The following is a 13,491-nucleotide window of genomic DNA, read 5'->3' on the forward strand; positions in this document are numbered from 1 at the left end:
CACTTTTGAAGCGTCTCTTGTTTTCTCACCTTGACGAGTACTATCATTTTGGCTCCTCTTGACCTTGTCGCTGACATGAATACCCTGTTTGGACTCAGCCTGCATTAGGTGATAATGCGACTGACGAACCGCCCTCTCGACAATTAGATCGTACAAGATAACATCGTTCGTCTTTGCTTCACGATGGGTCATGCCCACCAACCGCTCCACGTCCACTCGCAGCACATCCGGCAGAAGGTTAGTTATCAGCAACTTGCAGCGAGGTTTCATTCGTTGTCTACCAGCAACGTCTGAGACAATACCTCGACCCATCCATGTAGACAAATCTTGACCCTCGACCAATCTGTCAAAGTCCATGAAGTACTTTGACACGCGAGCCTCGATGTCGGCCTCCTTCAGGTCCATCTTCAGCTCCTCGGCAAACAGCTTCTCCCCATCCGGCACATGATCATTCATCATGTTACCGGCCTTCCTCTCCATCTCGCGTTCCAGTGCCTCTTTCGTCACATCCGCGACTGGGATCCGCAGCACATAGTGTGCGAGATGCTCAAGGATCCGAGGCTCAACAGAGCTCTTGATGCTAAACCTCACATTCTCTTGGTCTTCGCCGGTGACCATACATCGCTCTCGAACCTTGCTCAAATACTGACGACGGCCTCGTAGGAATATGACCAACACTGGTTGGCTTCATGCGGTCAATTTGGGCGCTTTGGTGAGCTCGAAGATCGGCTGGGGGACGGTTATCTCGGCGTCTCCGTCTTGATCCACAGCGCCGAAACCAGCCATCGTCGTCTTGGGTAGGTATTGTTAGCAACGTAGCCAACTAAGCGCTTGAAAGTAGATTGCGAAGTGAGTTCACTAAAAGCAGACGATTCTTGTTCCTACTTCCTACTCTTCATTGGCGGCGTGCTTCGTGGCAGCACTCGCCACCAACCGTTGTTCCTTGATTTTTAAATGACGCTGTTGACGTGGCACACATATAGTTGTCGTAGCTCGTTGATCGTCATTGGACATGATGATGCGGCGGCCGGCTGTAGAACCAGTGCCTCCAGCGCTACACTATCTCACTTAACCAATATGACGGCAAGCGACATCTCTCTTTCCCCCTGCTGGTAGTATCGCGTGCTGGTTCTTGTTGTTTGTGTCACTGTATCTCCTTCCGCTGCGTGGCGACACTCGCTTCGAAATTCGCGGAAAAGGTGGTGGGCTTGCAGCTAACGTGACGGTGGAAAAATATGCGGACGCCCTACAGAATATACACAACGTTAACATGTCCGAAAGCCTCGAGCCTCTAAGCAAATGCTCGCTCAAGCGATACGAATTCAAATACGAGTCGGTAGCCGGTCACACTACTCTTTTAGGCGTGCTAGGTCCCGAATTACGTGTGGTGTAGCAGGATCAGCAAAATCTGCGAGATTGCTGGATCCAGCTTACCCACAGCACCCAGACACCGACTGGGCCCCCCTATGATCCGTGATCTGCTGAACTTTCCTCACATTGTGTACCCGTCGGTAGGGCGAGATCTTGCTCTCTCGGTAACTTTCGAAGCGTTCAAGTGGTGAAGCTTGAGTGTCTTGGCGAGACGTGGGGATAAGGTGGAGCAGTAGTGGTAAGATCTCCACTCTGCGTCCGTAGATGTTTCTGGATCCTAAGCGAGTAGTGGATCCAGGGCCTAGATCTGGGATCTGGCTGTAGGGTTGTCTTGCGGGTGCATTTTCTTGCCTTTGTTTTCCTTTTCGTCGTACTTGCCGCCTCCTGTGACGGGATCTTGAGAGTGGAGAGCCTCTTAGGTACACCTGGCCAAGTAGTAAATCCGGTTAACCTTTCGGATCTGCACGTGTAAAGGAAAGCTCACTAGGCTGTAGGATCTGGCCAATGTATTATCCAGTTATACTATCAACACCAGTTTCGCAATTCCCAACCTTCACCGAGCTCGTACGGCCAATGCAGTTCCGATTCTTGAGGGCATGAGGGCACTTGCGTGATACTGTGCAAATTGAGAGCTGTAATGATAATTAAGCCTATACCTGCCTGGATTTCTACCTTCTATGTCTTTTACCTGCCAAATCTCCTACCAGGATCGGCTACATGTCCCTTTTCTCATTGGCCCATCATCCCAGCTGTATTATCATCAGATCCACCGGATCCATGGCGTAATCATTATGGTCGTCACATCATGGGTACAATTGTCTGGATCCAGGTTTCCTTGATCCACCTCACTACAAGTGTACGCTCTTCATAGATCTGAGCTCTTCAATCTTCCAACATCGTCTTACGACCGTCTGTTATCTTCATCACTCCACGAAAGCTCGCGATTCGTTATATCCAACATCCCCATATCCTGGATTCAAGTCGCTCCGTGTGGGTGTGGGATCTCACCCTCTTGGATCCGGACTCGGAAGTGTGGGATCTGAGACATATTGTGGTGGATCTTGCCTTCTCGTTTGTCGTTGATACCAGATCAACCTTCGGATACCACCTACATCCTTCATTCATAGGATCCCCACTTGATCCACCTGCACATGGTATATTCCATACCCCTAGATGTAATCAGGTAAGGATGGATCCGAGTCTCCACTTGGTGGATCCTGCCTCCCCCTACGTTATCCATACCAGATCCATCGTCGACCCATACAGGATGCCACTTCATCTTGGCCAATCCACTTCGAGCAGTGGATCCATGCCGGGCGATCCAGATCCTCCCTAACCACTTGGTGTTGTCACTAATCTTGGATAGTGACCACTTGTCAGATCTATTCTCTTATGTATGAGAAAGCACTTCACCGTATACGCTCTGTGACCCCTGATGCAGTCCAAGTACTACCCGAGCGCTTCGTGTTTAATCGAGATGGTCGAGGCAAGATCGCACTGCAAGATTTCCAGGTGGTGGACAAGGACGCTCTCTAGATACACAACCAGTATATTTCCTGGATCTGCGGCAAAAAAATAGCGTAGGGCAGATCTGTATAAACAAAGAAAAATAAGTGCAGCTTGAACATTACAAAATAATATATCAGTGCATTAATTGAACATGTTTCCACTTCCTCATCGTCGAGAGTCCTCGTGCATATAAGGCTTCTTTATTCCAATTAGATTAAAATCCAAACAGAAGGCTACATTTACCTGTATGCTCACCATTTCGTACATGCATCCGCCGACGGTAGTAACGTCCCAGTACTTATTGTCCTTGAGAAACAAGATCATTATGTGCTACACACAAAACCCGTAAATACAGGGATAAATATAGTAAAATGAATGTGAAACTACAACAGAGTATTAACATCTGCATCGCGCACAATACAACAATCCTGCTATCGTCTGGCAAAAAAAATATGGCCAAGGATAGAGGCACCAAACAAGAAGGCGTAAAATATTATAAGTTGGGGCACCAAACAGCTTAACATGTAAAACACAAACCCCTAGACACTAAACAGGGCACGAAACCCAGAACTTAATGTATAATTTAAAGTGGGTGACTAAAAGTTTTTACTACAAAGGGATGGATGTCATGTCGCACAAATCCTGAAAGCCAGCTTTAGCGGCGGCAACATTATCACCATAGTAGCGCTCTTGTACAGTATTAATAGCGCTAGGGCACTTATTAAATAGTGTGCAACGTGCTGTCGCATCATCATGGACCATGATGATAGACCGACAACAACAAGCAACCGCGAAGACCGCATCATCACCTCGACTGCTTAATCTACATATGTGCCCCGTCAACAGCGACATTCATAATCCAGAAACAATGACTGGTGGCGAGTGCTGTCACGAAGCACGGCGTCAGGGAAGGCAGGAAAAGTAGGAAGTAGGAACGAGAATCGTTTGCTTTAAATGGACTCACTTCGGAATCTACTTTTAAGCGCTTTGTTGGCTGCAGCTCTGCATGATCAAGGGAGCACCTGAGTATAACTAGTTAGATCATGCTCAAGACAAGCTCTGAAGCGTTTACACTTTAAAGAACTAGCACGAATTCATTAAACTCCGTTTCGTATGAGCTGCATCACTCCCTCCATTTACACCCTAGCCCTATTTGGTGCCTTAATCCAGTTCCAATTTTATCCTCCTATTATATAATTACCATTACTCAGAAGTAAACCAATCCTCAATGATAAACAATACTTAAGTACAGTAATAAGGTCTCTCCCAAATAAATGATTCATGGAGCACCTTCGGTAGTTGATATCTAAACTTTTATAGATATATATGGGATATGGTCTATACAGAATACTGTAGTCTACATTTGTTCACAGCCTCTTCTTGGGCGTCATCGTGTGATCCATGATGTTTACAAATCTGAAGGTCTGGATCCCGTCAATATGCCAGTTTCGAATTTGACGAGAAGCAAACAAGACCAAGCAGCAGCGATGAATATCAAGACGTATTTTGTCGCCGTCATTGGCGTTGTGGCTACTACCTTCACCGCAGCCCAAGAGCTGAGGGTCTGTCGGCCAGCCTGTGGAGGAGGAGGCGTCTACTCCGAACTGAACGTGAACATCGCCGTTTGCTGCCAGGAGAAGGGTCATCTAAGTAATGAGGCCTTTGACAAGTGCTGCGCTTCGAGCTGTGAGAGCGGCAATCCCTGCTCGAACATTACTGAGCCGTCTGATGAACCGTATGTTGGTGTTTAGTCGCGCTCTTTTTTTCCTTTTAGGAAAGAACCGTCCCCAAGTGAGTTGATGCGCTGTGCAAATACTTGGAAAAGTGATGCTAATGCTCGGACACTCCCCAATGTAAATTCACGAATAGATCAGGAAGACTTAACGAATACCTTAGCTAGATACCTCGGTACCAGAAACAAGAAAAGACAAACCCTACAAAAATCTCGCTGTTAATAATGTAGCAGCTAGAATTTACTCCCGACTCAATCTCTCGCCTTTTTTGTTCCAAACCGACTTGTTGCCGGAATACTTGTCGACACAGCATCCACCGCAAAGACTCACCAGGTCAAATTATCCATCGGGTATCATGATGTAGAAAACATCACCTTCCGCTTCTTCGAAAGCACCTTTACTAAAGGCTTTAGTCCCTTGGTACAGTCTTTAATCGATTGCGGTCTGCGTCCTCTGTCTGCTCTAGGGAAAATGGTGTGTATGCCCTTGGCCACGTCCGACGTGTACCAGAACACTGAGATCATTCGATCCGTTGTCGATAGATCCCAGCACGTGAGGTGAGTTCTTGTTAGGAAAATGGTCTCTTTTTAATGAGGAAGCTATCCTTACAATTATGGAAGGCGTTAGAAACATATTAGGCTGGGTTTTAAGTAAAAATGAATAACTAGACCATTTGTTTTTTAGCTTTTCAGATAGGCGCGATAGCGCCCCAAATCAACGAAGGCAAGAGCGCGATATTTGCGAAGGCGGGCCCTGCGCCAAGCTCCCCAACGAGCCGTTCATGACTCTCCACTACATCATACTACAACACCACGAGCGAAGAGGCACAACGGGTGGTAACCTTAATAGTTTACGTTTTTTTGGACCCAAGCATTTCCAGTTTTATCAACATTTCAATTGCTGACGAGCGACTGTCCGACAATCAAATTCGCTACTCGCATCGCTCTGAAGAGTAAGTTAATTTGCCTTTCGGCAAGGAGAAGTCGGTAAAACGCGGCATACAGTATTCAGCAGATACATCCATCTCTTTAAAAATAATAAGCAGGACAAAGACTGTTGATAAATTGAAACTAATTGTGGATCTCAAAGCTAAAGGTCCAACAGAGATTACACCGGGAAAGCTGAGCATTTTGAGGACATATGCATGGGAATAACCTTTGCAAAATGGTACGCGATTTCGTATTACTTTTTTGTGGACGAAATTGCACTGGAGACAATAATTGGAGCAGGCGCCGTATACCTCGTGTTGCGGTCCGTTGAGACGAAACGGTACGTCACATAATGGTGGAGTATGTGCAATATAGCGTTTCAAGTATTTTATTGTTCTGTTTAGCAAGGTAGCTCGTTTTACTGTACAACATCTTCATTTACATTGGTAAAAAGGTGTTTACTGTTTAATAATTTTCAGTAAAAAAGCGGTTTTCCTGGCAAAAATCGCAAAGACCGATTTGCACAAAATTCGCCACACAAATTTCAAACCAAATTGCATAAAACAATTAGTAAATTAGAGCAAAACGTACTTTGACACCCTTGACGGATTTGGTAGTGTTCAGTGTGAACAACAGCTATCGATAGAGAAGTTGGCCTTCTATTTGGTTTAGTTTTTCTTTTCTATAGAAGCCTGATATGCATTACGACGATCAAGCAGAGTGATCGTCTTTCGTATTGTTTCATCCGTGGCTGAGTCTCTTCGTGGACCGCTCGCCTCTGTCTCTAGGAAGACACTCATTGGGTCATTGTTGCGTTTCTCTTTTGAGAAGAAATATCTCTTTGTTTCTTTCCTCCTAGCGAGCATCTTCGCCACTCGCAGGGAATTGTGTGTTGGCTTGACCCATTGGACACATAAAACAGGTCTAGTTGTTCTGTGTTTGATCGATCTCCTTCTTGAAAGCTGTGTTCGACTGAAGGTGGTTTCTCCAGACTATCTACTTGTAGAAAAACGGTACTAGTTTCATCGTTCATAGCTATGGCTGTGCCTTGCTTCAATCGAACATTTCCATAGTTGTTGTGTAATTATTGTGCAAGAAACAGGACGCTTCCCGGTGCGGTCAACTTCCATTCTCCCCCCTTTCTAAACGGTAGGTCAACCATCCTCCTCCTTAAAGGGAGCTTTGCTTATGGGACAGTTGCCGCCATACCGAGAAATCTGTGTGTGTGGCCTCCTGAATTGAAAGTTTCATTACTGCATGGCACGCTTCTGAAGAATATTCGTGTATACTTCTTTCAGGTTGCGATTTCCACGCGCTGGCAACAGCCATGACTTGCAAAGTTCATGCTGCCCATATGATGGACGCTATTTCCTTTATGTTGGAAGGGAGTTAATTGAAGACATGTCGATTGCGTAGTCTCCATTATAGCGTTGGTGTTATCGTGGACCATATAATCCACAATGTCTTCATAGCGACTTCATGTTGCGGTGTCCATTTACTTATGCATTGCTAAGCGTTTGCAAGAAATTCTTTCGTAATCGCGGGCGGTTGGCTGGCGGCTGCGAATGGTTGTAGTGTTGATCTTTCACGTATTGACGAATCTCTAGCTAATCAATGGTCCATCCAGTGTTTCCATACTCCTTGAGCTTTATCACACTCCCCAATGGTATGGTCGATTGTTTCGTTTATTGATGAGCAAGTGGGTTCGGGGCATTTTTTGCATTGGGGTCATCATTCATAAAACAGATTGAGAGCTCCAATCGCTATCCGATATATTGTCCAGTTTTGGTAGTCCGTAAAGAGTCCATTCCGTTTCCATAGCTGATTTGTTGTTTGCGATATAGCATTCTGTTGCCATACTGAGTTTATCTGATGGCTTTGAATCTTTTGGATTGCCGCGCGTTAATTAGGATTCTGCATGCGCTTGATCTACTTGGAAAGTTACTTTCTAACCATTTTCCGCGCTGAAGCTCTTTTGCAATTCAAGGGGCCGTCCACGGATATTTTACAGCTTGAGGGTGAGCCTTCAAGGCTATCCCTTTCCGTTTTTTCTACGCTCTCCATGTCAAAACGTCATTAGTTTGTTTGAAGACATCCGTAGCATAACTAATAAACCAGGTCCATCCCATATTTCTGAGTGTAACCCTCATTAAAGCTCAAGTTTGCTATCTGTTATTTTTATGTTGCCTCCACACATTCCGAGCCTATTGCCTCCCATTGAAGTTCCTCATTCACTCCCGGTGACGCGAATATTTGCAAGAGTGTAGGTGAGACCAAAAGATCCACGGAAAACTGAGGAGTAAGCTTCTGCACCATCTAAGTATCTGCTAGCTTTGGCGTATAATTGTTTTGATCGGCGGCTTTATTTGAATCCGGTACGGGTCGGCTCCAAGGCAATATATACAAAAATGTCACTCAGTCTTTGGGAGAGTAATGCTGGGAAATCCTTTTGTCTAATTGGCTTTCCTTGAACGTCGAGTATCGTTGCATTATTGTGCCAAGTGGAGTTTTGATGTAAGGGTACCACATTATCTGATAGATCCGCCGTGTTAACATCTGATGACGTAAATTTCATCATATCTTCTTTCACCCAAAAACATGCGCTTTGCTTAGCCCCCTGTCTCAGTCGCTGTTTGTGTAATGGGCCCAACTCCAATTACATAAGTAGGTAGATATTTCTTTAGTTATTACATAAGTAGGTAAAGTGGCGCACGGGTAGCGTGTGCCAAGGTGTCATGACCGGATTGGTTGATAGTGAGGAGCCAGACTCACTAATTGACCAATCAGGTGTAGACATGTGTTTGAGTGGTTCACACGAGGCCAGGGGTAGCCGCCCTGGTCCTAAATAAATCAGAGCACAAATCTAAGACTTGGTTTTTTTATTGCGAGCTTCCTCCGCCCTATAGTGTAAGTGACGGCATCTCTTACCCCGTTACAGTTTGATATTATCATGCTGCGCTAAAGTTGGAACAATACTTGCTGAGTGTGCCCACGACAGCTCGAGCAGTCCCACTTTCTATGCTGTTGCTTGCGGGGATCCCATGAATCTCTCTTATAAAGCGCTTGACCATTTTCAAACTTGTAGGCTGAAAGAAACAGCATTCCGACGTCATAGTTTGTCCTGTGTGTATCGCCTGATGTCATGCTGCTGCGTAATTGTCTTTTGCCTCGGTAGCCAACGTTCAGCTAAGTTAGCTCGGGTTGCTTGTAGCGCTGCATCCCATTTCTTGTAGTCCGAGGCCTCCGTGTGCCCTTGGCGTGAACAAAAGCGCTGGGTTTTACTTGTGTTTTGTTGCTGTTGTACTTGCTAATCCATACCAGATAAATTATTTTTGTAGGTTTTCCAGTCGACGTAATATAGCTTTTGAAGGAACAAACCGCTTTGCCGTATACAAAATTGACGGCTGTGCAACCACATTAAATTCTAAAATTCTTTGTGCTACCGAATTGCTGATGGTCGCCACGATTCTCAGTCGTCGTTGTATTTTATTCTATTCGTATTTCCCGGTTTTCTACCGCAGTTGCTGCATTCCCAACCCAGTAACCGAGCTGTCTAGACGTCGTTTTAGGGTGTAGAACTGGGAATCCATTTCATTTCGCTGGTGGTTTATCAGTGTCCAGGCCAATCAGTATACTCTTTTGCTGTTGTACTCTCAATCCCGATACATTTCTGAAGTCGTCTAGGACTCACTTCACTATACCTAGCTCCTTGAGAGTTCTAAATGGGAAATTTCAAGCAACGGGTGAAAATTGCTTTTTTAGTTGAGGTAACAAAAGATGAAACCAACGTAGGAGACCACAGGAGCGAGCGGCCGTAGTTAGTTTCAGAATTTCCTCATCGCGCCTTACGCCCTCTTGCTTCCGCCCTTCAGCCTCTAGCACTCCGGAGAATGATTCGCCTTGCAGCTCGGTCCTACCTGCAGCTACTCCTGCTTCGCGCATAGAGGATGTCGTAGAAGCAGCAAAAGTGTACCTCACCTATTGCCGAGAATACTGCTGCTCAGAGTTGATCGAACTGGTCGAACACATCGTTGGGTTTATAGAAGAAGCACTCATGAGAGTTAGCCGGAGTCAAAAACAGCTGTCGACACTTGTTTACTGGGTAAACGATGTTTTAGAGGATTTTAGAAGTGTTGCAGAAAGCGATGGTGACTTAAGGCAAGTGATGAGACGCTGCTCAACGGATGACAGGCTTCTGAGGGATCGGATGTTCGTGAAAGCACAGCAACACGTCAGCGAGATCAAGAACGAGAGATTAACGGATGAAGCTCGAACAGGGGGGGCGAAGCGCGCACCAACTTACCAGTTTACTCCTCGGCAGGACGGTAAAAGACGTCTCGGTCGGATATCGAGGGACGTGCTGCGCCAACTTCCAGTACAAACCGAGCCTGGCTCGGGCAAGTCTAAGAGTCTGTGTATGCGCTACCTTTCAAAGGCAGGCTGTGCACCCGACGCAAATGGCACGTGCCCCAGTGATCATGGTCATTTTGTTCCAAATAAGCTGTGAAAAAAGCGATTACTAGACGGTTTGGTGGCTTGAAAGAGGAGCACCGACAATTATGACTATCCAAGATCAGCGGGGCAGTACGGCCAGCTTTTCAGCTCAAGTTTGTGGCAGCGGCCCGAAATCGACCTGAGAAGAAGCAGAAATTGGTATTCTCACGCCTTAACTCGGACGCTACACAAGTGAATGGTGTGTTGAGTAACGACCGATTCACTGCGGTGGATGTGTACCCCAAGTCTGCATCGGACAAGGTATTATCAAGTCTGCACCCAAAGAGGACTGCTAGCGTCAACGCAGTATCAGAGAACAAGCAATGCAAAATTGGTAAAACGATGGTGTCAGCAAAGCGCAAGGGTGACAAAGTACGCTGTCTCAAAGTAGCGGGTCATGGAGAATCCGCTTTACCCCAGAACGAGATACTTAAGCGAGATACAAGTACTAGTCACCAGATGCCTTGTAGACATCCAACTATTGGAGCAAAGAGCACGACTGGCATGGTTCCCTGTCCCGAGAGATCGCTTTGTAAGGCCGGACAGGCAACACCGGTAGGGACGGCGAAAAAGGGTACAAGCGGTTGCCGGTCAAGACCTTGTTACAACGAAGTGTCACATGTCCGTGGCATACAGCACCAAATGCCGCCATATATTAACGGTAGACAGTTTAGTCTATCGTTGATGTCGGCACAGAAAATCAAACACGCATGGGAGGAAGAATTACTCGCCGATGAAGCCCGAATATCAATTACACATCGTGGAATGGGATTTGTCCGCGCAAAACAGCTCGAGATTTCGCCGTACGAGATCGACAATGCAGCGTGTAAGTCGCTCTCCCATTTGGTTCGCACACGCAACATGAGAGTCGAAGAAGCAACACAATTTATCCGTGGCGAACACGACAATGACAGAAGGCCGAACAAAGCTATTGACCCAGAACGACTACATCGCGTACTCAGAGGTTATCCACCTCTCGATGAACTAACTAAAATTGCAGAGGTCGGCACCGATGTAGAGTGGCGTCAAGGACCGATGAAGAATCGTCCACCTCCTAAGAATCACGGTTCGTGTCGTCGTTATTTGCGCGCGGTGACCAGGTCAATTCGCGAAGGCCAAGACGCTGGTCAGTATATGGTTGTGGAGGCCGAAACCCTCGACCGATGGTCTGAAATTACCTGCAGTTCTTTAGGGGCTGTGGTAAAGAAGGGTGGAGATCCGAACGAGGAAGTTTGCACTATTCATGACTTATCATTTCAGAAGAACGACTCGGTAAATTCCGCGTTGGTAGCGGATTCGATTCCAAAAGTGCGCTATGAATCGGTCGCGATTATTGCAAGGCGAATTGAGTACTTGGCTACATGCGGTTACACGGAGAGAATTATGATGCTTAACGACGATGTGAAGGGTGCTTTTCGGCATTTACGTACCCGAGCTAACCCGTTTTTTTGTATGGCAGCCTTTATCAAGGAGCTAGAAATTATTATTATCGATCTGGCAGCTCCGTTTGGGTGGTCGGGGTCGCCGGCATGCTACGCGTTATTTGGCCGGGCAATACCATGGCTCATGGGCTCAAATTCACCTGCGTCAGTGCCAGATTCCAAAGACAATGAACCATTTTTCCCTTACGAGTGGGTTGACGACCCTTTTTTAGTGAGGCCCGACGAAGGTGATAGGTTACAGTTAGCAGAAGCAGCACTTCGTCACGCTATGCTAGTTGTTCTTGGACTTCGCTCAATCAATGAGGACAAATTCTCAGCCTGGAGCTCTGAGATAGTAACGCTCGGGTTATTGTGGAACACCGTGCGGCGTACGGTATCAATCCCTAGCGACAAAGTATCTAAAGCACACTGACGCGTACAAGCGATACTTCAGCGAGACACGGCTACGAAAACAGAATTTTACTAGGTCCTCGGGTCTCTTCGACACGTAGCTACATGCTTGCGAGCTGCTTAACCATTTTATCAACGGATTCAATCTCAATGCAACGCAGTGCCACGATTTGGCAAAACACGTCTGTCCGGTGGCACAGCAACCGATTTGCGGTGATTCGGCCCAAATCCTTATGCATGGCTGCCTAGCAGAGCTACCGCTGACGATATTCGGAAGTATAGAGACGATTGCGCCTCACGTTGAGTTGTATATGGATGCGTCCAACGTCGGATTGGCCGTGCTTGATCCTGCGGCTAATGCATTTATTCAGATACAATTTGATGCCAAAGAACTATTGATGATTAACGAGCTACACAAATCTGGATTTTCTATCAATGTCCGTGAGCATTTGTGTATTGCTCTTGCGTTATGGACTTGGGGTGCGAAATGGTGCCGATTAGCCAAAGGGAAGCTTTTACTTATAAAATGTTGGAGTGACAATACTTCCGCTGTTGAGTTGTGCAATAAGCTGCATTCTCGGAACTCATTCAGCCAAGAAATTAATAGGTGCATTGGTCTGGCCGAAGTGTACTTTAATTTACGTGTATCCGCCGACCATATCCCAGGATCGACGAATTGGATCGCGTATGCAGCTTCACGAGCTTGGACTGAACCTCATTTAACCAGATGGACTAACTTTTCTTCTTGCTGGACACAGAGCACAGTGCCGCTGCAATGCAGAAGACTCTACATGAACTTCTCGGACAGCTTCAATCCTGCTCATTGGATGCGTCGTCGGCATCGCAGTACAGCAGTACATGGCGACAATGGTGTAAATGGTGCAAGTTGCTTAATGCCCCGAGATGGCTACATGACAGCCCACGAAAACATTCCTACCAACTCGCCTTATTCGCTATTCACTGCTGGAGCTATGGATGGGGACACAGGATCAGGGAATTCTGCCGACACCGTACTCTCGAAAATTAGCCATATCTCGTGGCATCACCGACGGATGCTCGGTTTCAGCGTCGCACTCTTACCAGGACACCAACTTGCAATCACTGGCATGCGGAGGAAGGACAAACCTCGTAGCCCAAAATCTCCTGTCATAACCGATATCCTCAAGAAACTCCACGGGTTCCTCGATTTCAAGTCCGCCCAGCACCGAGTCATTTGGGGGGCTTCGGTGCTGGGTTTCTATTTTCTTCTCAAAAGATCGGAGTATTTAGCCGAAGGAGCAAAAGTGTTGCCGTATGCAATACAGCGGTCAGATATTTCATTTGTGGATTCCGACGAGAGACCGACTGATAATCTACACGAGGTGGTGGCAGTAGTGATTACATTCCGCGGAAGTAAGTCCGACCAGTTTGGCGATGGAAGCAGTCGTAGACTGGAGCGTTTAGGGTATCAATGGTGCTGTCCGGTTTTAGCAGCATGGAATCTTGTTTGGCATCACAAGTCACTCGGTGTTGCGGAAAATACTCTATTGTGCAAGATTAGTGTGGCTACAAATCTGCAAGTCAAAGATGTCGTAAAGGCGCTCAAATGCGCTGCAAGCTAGGCGGGTTACAATCCAGAACGTT

At 46.5% G+C, this 13,491-nt stretch overlaps 2 protein-coding genes across 2 annotated transcripts; both read left to right on the forward strand.

Annotated features, from left to right (window-relative positions):
* Positions 1-4,319: 4,319 nt before the first annotated feature.
* On the forward strand, positions 4,320-4,631 carry PITG_19001 (PcF and SCR74-like cys-rich secreted peptide, putative; the record flags this gene model as incomplete). The annotated part of the gene is made up of 1 exon (XM_002997446.1): positions 4,320-4,631. One exon carries the CDS (start codon positions 4,320-4,322, stop codon positions 4,629-4,631), a length of 312 nt encoding a protein of 103 aa, XP_002997492.1.
* A 5,056-nt stretch (positions 4,632-9,687) lies between these two features.
* PITG_19002 (uncharacterized protein) lies at positions 9,688-11,944 on the forward strand (the record flags this gene model as incomplete). Its single annotated transcript, XM_002997447.1, has 4 exons — positions 9,688-9,690; positions 10,145-10,408; positions 10,733-11,308; positions 11,912-11,944. The coding sequence occupies 4 exons, from the start codon at positions 9,688-9,690 to the stop codon at positions 11,942-11,944; spliced, it is 876 nt and encodes a 291-aa protein (XP_002997493.1).
* Between the last annotated feature and the right edge of the window lie 1,547 nt (positions 11,945-13,491).

This window comes from Phytophthora infestans, genomic scaffold (genome assembly GCF_000142945.1).
Source record: "Phytophthora infestans T30-4 supercont1.74 genomic scaffold, whole genome shotgun sequence".
NCBI lineage: Eukaryota > Oomycota > Peronosporomycetes > Peronosporales > Peronosporaceae > Phytophthora > Phytophthora infestans.